The 8,605-nt window shown below is 42.8% G+C and overlaps 1 protein-coding gene across 1 annotated transcript; it reads right to left on the bottom strand.

Annotated features, from left to right (window-relative positions):
* Positions 1-1,484: 1,484 nt before the first annotated feature.
* On the bottom strand, positions 1,485-5,365 carry LOC131246174 (protein terminal ear1 homolog). The gene is made up of 5 exons (XM_058246079.1): positions 4,436-5,365; positions 2,955-3,582; positions 2,742-2,867; positions 2,507-2,648; positions 1,485-2,429 (listed from the first exon to the last, which is right to left on the bottom strand). Exons 1-5 carry the CDS (start codon positions 5,091-5,093, stop codon positions 2,043-2,045), a joined length of 1,941 nt encoding a protein of 646 aa, XP_058102062.1. The 5' UTR covers positions 5,094-5,365; the 3' UTR covers positions 1,485-2,042.
* Between the last annotated feature and the right edge of the window lie 3,240 nt (positions 5,366-8,605).

Here is an 8,605-nt window from a genome sequence, read left to right on the forward strand (position 1 = left end):
AAAGCATTCACAAGCTTTAAAACTGCCAATTACTTGTATAAAAATTCATCATTCCTATAATATAGGCTTTTATACCAATAAATAAAACAAATTTTACATAAATAAACAGCACTGCATGGGCACATATCAACGTGGGCCACTTGCAAAGCAGTCCAATCCTGAGAGCTAGTTGGACTGCAAGTCATTCACCACTCCTTGCAAGCTTATAAAATTGCTATTTGTTATCATGTAATACAATACAAATATAGAAGTATAATAATATAAGGGCCTCTTTGGTAAACACCTAAAAACGAGTCCATCTCATTTTAATTAACCGTAAATCATGTACTAGAGATCATATTCATCTCATTTTTTGTTGATCATAATTATGTAATGATCTCTTAATACATCACTTATATATATGATACATGTTTAGAATCTATATTTGACTTGATTTGGGTTTATATACGTAAGTATATATATCATATGTTATCAGAATAGATCACAAACGATGGGTGTCTCTAAAATTTTAAAAAAATAAAAATAAAGGAATACAAGAGAAAATATCAGTTAACTTCATCCATGCGCCCTTATTTTAGGCAAACACCCCCACACGCCATATTCGGTACTGAAACCCATGACCTTAGTGTTGAAACTCTTGTGAGTCTACCACTAAGCCATGAGTAGGACCCTTGTTTGATTGGGTTAACTGTAACCATTAGTTGTCAATGGAATTGTGCCGCCCAATTGAAAACAAAAGAGAACATAAAAGATGAAATTGAAAGGATACTCAGCAACTAAAAGCTCATACATCCTAATAAAATATCATAAATATTTTAATATTAATATCACATATGTAACTTGGCTTTACCTTCAAAAAAAATGTTAACTCCTTTAATAACAAGAAGTTTACGTTTGACACAGACATGTCCCCAGTGGCCAAAAAACTCTAAAAGAGCAGTAGAAAACAATGCTTAAGCTAAGTAGGCTCACCCGAGTCACATATTTGTGCATCTTACCTAAGTAGGCTCACCCGAGTCACATATTTGTGCATCTTACCTAAGTAGGCTAGTTTACAATTTTATTTTATTTTTTTTCAATTTGTATTTTTTGGAAGATGCTTGAACTTCATAAATTCTTCATTGGTTTCCATTCCAAGTGCATGTTTGGATGGAATTCCAGATTGAGAATGGTGCAAATAGAATCCTAACCAGCCACATTTGCGGGCCTGCAAAATGCACAGAAATAAAAAATAAAATAAAAGAACCCCATGAGAATAAGTGATAACAGATGGGGCCCAAATACAATTCACCAGCTGTCCACAGGTCCTAAAAATTTTAAATTTAAAAAAAATAATAAATAATAAAATAAAATCATTAGAAAGATAATAAAACCATGAGTTGGCGGCTTCAAATAATTCAATGAATCGAGGCTTAGTGAGGCGAATGCAACGAATCAGCAAATAAAGAGCCACAATGTGAGGGATTGTCCTCATGGTTACTCGATTAACGCAGAGGAAACTATCACTTAATAAATATATTTTCTAGAACATACTGTATCTGAATCAGAAAACAAGGGCCCACTGATCTGTGTGGTCCATCAGGCCACAGAAACTGTTCCTAATTCTATCTTAAAAGTGTCAAATCTCAATATCATCCTAAGCATACAATATAATTGCACAAACCACACAAGGCAACCGGTTACACTTTCTAGGCCAGGCTTGCCATGCATGCACCCGCACACAGCGCATGTTAGCATAAAGCTAGGTTGGCCGCTAACGTGATCCGGATGCAATGGTACCAATACAACAGGGACAAGTGATTTGTTGCCCGCCATGGAACGGCCACTGGGGGTGGTGGGTCTGTCACAATACATTGCTTTTGAGAGAGAGAGAGTACAAGGACAGGAGAGATGCCTATATCTTCCCGATGTGTAAAACCCATCATCAAATCCTCGATATATGTAAATGCAAATGCATGTTGAAATTTGAATACAAATAAAATAAAGAAAAGGAAAAATCCCATCCCAGGGAGAGAGAGAGGAGAGAGGAGAGAGAGACTAGCTTAGCTAACCTGAGCACAGCTCAAAGCCTTGGGCTGCTGCTGAGCTTCATTGCTTAACGAGCAGCTACTCAACATCACTTCGGGAAGCCCATCTTCATCACCGTCCGATTCATCACCATCATCAGCGTCGTCGTCATCCTCACCAACCTCTACCTGATTCGACGTCGTGGTGGTAGACGAATCCCCACCGTCCATCTGCTCATCAACCTTCTTCCTCCTTCCAGGACCACTCGCGGTCTTCTTCACCTTAGTAGCGTGCCCACCGATAGCAATCGGCTCCGTCAGCTGCTTCCCATCTCGAGGTGGATAGAATACAACAGGCAAATACTCGTCCGTGTCGCATGCAAACTTGGAGTTCTTGAAATGCTCTTTCAGCGCTTCCAAACCCTAAATACATCGAAAAACCCTCAGAAAAAACCCTTAAACAAATAGAGAGAGAGAGAGAGAGAGAGTGAGAGAGATACCTGCAACCGAGCGTAGGTGACTTGGCAGATCTTCCTGGAGTTGAAGACCTCCCACGCCTGCAAGTGGAAAGATTTGTAGAGTCTCCATGCTGCCTTGGGAGACGTTAAATTCACGAACCCATACCCCACATTGCACTTGTTCCTATAACAGACATGTAGTTTTTCCTCAAACCCCATACAACCATGTATTTCAAAATCCATTTATTTTTCTCTTCTTTCTTTGAATTTTACTTACGTGAAATCGATGGGCAGATACACGAAGTCGTAGGCAGACAAAGGCTCGTCTTCTTCCTCTCCCTCAGCAATCTGCTCGTTGCAGTGAATGCAGTGGTTGTCCAGCATGTTCAACAGTAGCTTCTGACTGCACCAACCCAACAAAAAAAAAACCAACATCAGATTTCCAAACGGTTCAAAAAATCAATGAGATTAATTTTCTTACAATTCATACCTGTACTTGTTAGGTATGTTCTTGATCATGACAGTCGTTCTGGTGTCTTTGCTGATGGTTTCTTCACTGAAGAGGAAATTGGCATCTGCTTGCTTCTTCTGGTGATGGCTCTTCGAAGAGGAAGATCGACGAGCGGACGGCTTTGGTTGTGATGGCGGGTAGTTGGTGGGGTTCTTCCTTGCATTCCTCCTCAATGGATGGTCTTGCTCCCCTTCAATTGCAGTCCTGCTGCTGCTGCTGGCTAGTGACGATGGTGAGGAAGCTCTTCCTTTGCCGAAAATGGATCTCTTCATTGCTTGGAGGGTCTGAGGTGGACGGGGAAATGCATCCAAAGAAAGCCCATGTAGCCTTGGTGGCAAGGGCAGTGACGCCGGTGGGTAATTGGCATTTCTCCTGTAATAGATGTTGGATGATGGTGAGGATGATGATGGTGTTGAGGCAGCGGCGGCGGCAGCAGCAATCCTCTTTCCCTGGCCACCAGGCCGGCTGAATTCGACCACCAGGCGCTTTCCATGAATTTCCTTACCGTTCATCTCTGAAAGAGCTCGAGCAGCATCTCTAACATCATAGAACTCAACGAATCGATGCTGTCGTTTCAATGGCGTCTCTCTCAATTCTTTAATAGGCCCTGGAGAGGATAATAAACAATGATGAGAGGAAGAAAACACCCAACAAAGAAAAACCCACAGAAAAGAAGATGAAATTGTTGAAAAGAGAGAAAATCCAGATGAACTTGCATGAGATGGAAAGGAATTCAATGCAGAGATTGATACAATGATGCATGGGAATAAGGAGAAGAAGAAAAACTATGGTCTAATAACAGCGCCCCCCACCACTCCACGAAAAGAAAACCCGTAAAAGAGCATCCGACATATGCCACAAACAAAGAAACAAAAGCAAACAACGAGTTAAAAAGACACCCAACTGTTCTATTTTCTCCTCTTATACTCCTCTTCCCTACCGAAAGCTTCATTCCCAAACAAAGGCGTTTTGCAAGAGAAAGTAACCCAGTTATTCTCTATAAAACCCCAAAAGGCAAAACCCCACCTTAGTAAACAAAGAAAAATCAATCCATACTCAGATAAAATTCATGCAGAAATTGCCGAAACAACTCGAGTAAGGAAGGAGAGAGGAAAACAGAGACTCAGTTTTCTTCTCACTGAAAACCCTAATAAAACCCCAAGAAGAAACAAACCCACCAAAACAAAATACGAAAACGAAAGGAAAAAACACGAAAGAAACCAAAACGAAAACCGAAAAAGTAAGGGGAAAAAAAACAAAAAAACAAAATCAATTGCACTCAGATGAAAGGAAAAACACGAGAAAAAATGGAAAAAGAAAAAAAAAAAAAAAAAAACCCAAATCGACAATGAGGAATGATAATTCGATAAAACATAAACTGCACAAACAACACGAAAATGAGGATGTATGTGATATGAGAGAGGGAGAGATTGTGGTTTGTCTCATCTTCATCATCTCACCAAAAGCCTCGAAAATCTCTTTGATGTTGCTGGAGGAGACCTCCGAATCCAAATTGAAAACTACCAGCGTCCCTTGATTCTGCCAATCAGCAACCTCAGCTATCATCGCCGGTACTGCGAACTGGGCCCACACGGCCTGGCCTCCTACAAGTCCACGACTGCCGAGCAACGGCAACGGCATGGGCACCGCAGAATTCGCACCTTCACACCCCCAATTCCCCATCACCAACGAGCAGTAATGTTGCCCCAACCGGCTCTGCTGCCTCATATGCTGCTCCTGTATCTCCACCAGCGCCGTCTGCGCATCCCTCAGATCGTAGAAATGAACGGTCACGATCCCTTCTCCCAACCTCTCCATCTGCACCGCCCTCACCTCTCCAAACACTTCCAATTCCATCCTCACCCTCGACTCCGTAACATGCGCTGGCACCAAGCTCAGAAGCAGCGCCCGCGTCGCCGCCGCTGTCGGCGCTGGTCTAACGTGCGCCGGAGGTGGCTCCTGGTATCCGACCCCCCCGCCCTCGTAGAAGGAAACCGGGTAGGAGGAAGGGTAGGGGTAGTAAATTTGGGGTTGGAGGAGGGCAAACTGGTTCTGAGGCCGGAACTCCTCTGCTCCAGGGTCGAGTATCCCCGGAAACCTGTCGCCTGTCCTGTTCATGGCAGTCGGAAAAATGGGCAAAACCGGTTTTGGGGAAGGGCAGAAAGGGAAGAGAAGAAAATGAAAACAAGTGCAGAGTGCCCTTTTTACTGTTGGAAACTGGAAAAAGAGATTCTCCTGTCTTTCTTCTTGTAATCGACTAGTGCCCTTGTCTTTTCTGGACAACTGCTGCCTGAAACCGCTTACCGGCAACCGGGCTTTAGAGGGACTTTGGCGGTTTCGCGGCACTGAGAGGAGGTGCGAGTCTAATCGATAGCTTTAAATGCGCAGACGGTTTGCCGGCGCATGTTAAAGTCCGACCCTTCCCCTTCCATGTAACGGTCCCTTCAACCATATTTTATACATATATATAGTGGACGCAAATGCTACTCGCACGTGTGGTCATTGTGCCAGCGTGGCACATTACGGGTCCGAACGGCCCATCAACGATATCGGGCCGGTAAGAATCGTTGATCATGTTTCTTATAAGTTGGTTTTCTCTCAGCATGCGTCGCCTCACAACAGGTCCATTTATTTGGTGGTCAGGTGATCAGAGCCGTCCATGCTGTTAACCCTAGGGCCATCTTAAGAAACTCAAGCTGAATGGATGATTGTGATCCTAATTTTCTGTAAGATGAATTTCAAAAAAAAAGGGGAGTTTCCAGTGGCTTGCATTTAACCAAAAAGGTCTCATCACCGAAGATATGAGACAATAGATTATGTACGATAATGGATGGTTGAGATCAGCACACCGTCTCAGTACGTGGGCACCAGTCAATGGCGGCACACACTGAAGCTAAGCCGCGGCGGAGGGAAAATTTGTATTATAAGCGTCGAATGGATTAGTCTATCATTCGCTTGCGATGCCTGATGAACGGTCCGGATCACGCGTACTCACCGGATGCTGCTTTGTTTTTATTTTTTTTAATCATCTATGGCGTGGTTGGAGTCACTTCACACTTGCGTGGTTCCACTGCGAAGTGGTACAGGGAAGAGAAGGATTATTCGGCCCAATGTGATGTATGTGCCTTGCATCCATGCATTCCATCTATTTTGAAAGCTGATTTAATGACGTGATTCCAAAAGCCAAGCAAATTCAAATCTCAAGGGACTATTACTTAGGAAACAGTAGCCATTGATTCTCCACCATTAAAAACTTCGTGGACCACCGGAATGTTTATTCACCACCCAGCCTGCTTATAAAGTCATAAAAACTGGGATGGAGAGACTACCACACAAATATTAACTTAATTCAAAACATTTATGGTCTGTAGGAAGCTTTTGATAGTCAATTAATACTATTTCTATTTCCTATATTATGGTCCACCTATATTTGGATAACCCCTTCATTTTTTGAATCATGACTGAAAATTACCTTTCAAGGAGGCACATACAGATGTAAGGCACATAGATTACAGTGGGTGGCACAATTAGGGATCCCCTACCTGTAGAATCGCTGGCTGGCAAATAGGCCACTGTGCTCAGCAGGTGGGCCAAGCGTGCACAGGAGACTTGACTGGTTAAAGGAATTATCCAACGGCCCACAACAAAAGTACATGCATGGCTTATTGTATCGGCAGACCTGCATAAATTCTTCCGCTGGGATCTAAAGACAGTGGAGCCCGTCGTCCGTTGAGCAGCTTGGATCTCGTGCACGTTGGCAAGGTTTGCACGTGTAAGCGGTGAGCACCACAAAAATGCACGCGCTCAACTTCACCTCACACTTCTGAGCGCATGTCAGTGGAGGAGGCTTGGAAGGGGAGTGTAAGGCATCAGTCCGTCGAGGAAACGGAACGAAATTTTGGTTTTTCCATTTTCGCCCGTTGAGTGGAATTTGCTAAAAATAGCACTGCCCCTCCCTTTCTTTAGGATCCCCGAAATGCCCCTCTCGACGTACTCTCGCTTCGCGTCGTGCATATGAGAATTGTTCCCTTACACCCAGCCGTACCACAACTTGTGGTACCGTACCAACTTCCCCCGGCAATATTTAAATTATATATAAACACAAATACAATATAAAAATTTAGGCCCACCGTGCAAATCTCTTTATCAAAATCAATCTGATCCACTCTCTCGGTGAGCCAGAAAAGTATGTTGAGTCAAACCGATGGTTCACATTGAATCTAAAGGTGTGACCCACCTGATGAGAAGATGAGCATGTTTTTGTGACATTTAATCTTCATTCGTGGTGTGGCCTACCGTTCCAATGGTACTGATGTCCTACAAAAGTAACATGCTGACCGAGAATATGTTCGGTGCCACGTGTGGTACCTTGTCTATGTAGGTGATCGGTTATTATTCTCGCATGCATCGGCGGATTCTCAGCCGCTACAGTATCTCCGATCATTAATACTGTGGTAAGGGGTAGAATCGTCACTTTCAGGTGCGATTCTCCGCACGCTATCAAAGCCTTTTCTACCTGACTTCTTAGGATGACTGATATAACCCCTCGCTATTGAGAAAAAGTCCATATCAATGCCCCTTTTCTAACCGGTTGTGCAACTATACCGTAGGGGTGTTGTGGGAATTTGAGGAAAGAGTACCCGATTTAAATTATCCGTTGCATGGTTCGCCATGCACTCAAATGCTGCAAAGCGGTTTGCTGGCATACATCCCCGACGTGTTGCAGTAATATACGTCGGGGCTATATCAGTTGATTTTGATTATTTCAATGATCCACACCATTTATTTGAAAGGGCTCCGGGGGTAGTCAGGAAAACACTCTAGGGTTTGATATTTCAACCCTTATGAGTATACGTCACGGTGAAAGTTAATGTTGAAGGCAAAAGAGCCCAGTTATCAAAGGGTTGAAATTATCCAACGGCATCCTGTTGAAATATCCGTGCCATCCATCTGAAGGGCACCACTTGTTGCTAATTGTTTTCGGGGATTTGGTAAGGTGGTAAATGCTGTTCTGCCAGGGTCATTATCCTTGCTCCGGTGGTAGAATCTCAAGAGTTTCAACACCCGGTTAAGGGTTGAGTACCCATACGTGGTGTAATTCCACTACGGCGTCAGCGTGTGAATTGTGTGTGCGTGTGTAAAAAAAATGTGCCAGTCTGTCCGAATTGAATTTGTCTCAATTCAAACGGAATAACCATAACCCAATTAGCGCGAACATAATGTATGACTGATATAAAATGAATTCGATCACTTATTCAACCACTCACTAAATGCGTAAATAAAATGAGCAATATTTAGATGATAGGGTTCATCCTCTAATGGTGGTTATATTTAGCCTTTCATACCAAATGACTATTCAATATAGGTAAAAATAAGTGAGAAATGAATTCTTACATTTGGTTATAGAGAATGGCTGCGAAATACCTTTCTGGATAAGAAATTGAATCCATCATACGAGCGTATACCCAAATTACAACTAAGATTATCAACTACTTGATTAACACTACATATTCCATTATGAAATGTAAACATCAGGTGAAAAGTGAAGGATTACACTAAGAAATGTAATTTACTTGACAGAAAAGTAGAATTGATTACACTAATGAATGTAAATGATGAGTAATTGAAAG

This window comes from Magnolia sinica, chromosome 5 (assembly GCF_029962835.1).
Source record: "Magnolia sinica isolate HGM2019 chromosome 5, MsV1, whole genome shotgun sequence".
Taxonomy (NCBI): domain Eukaryota; kingdom Viridiplantae; phylum Streptophyta; class Magnoliopsida; order Magnoliales; family Magnoliaceae; genus Magnolia; species Magnolia sinica.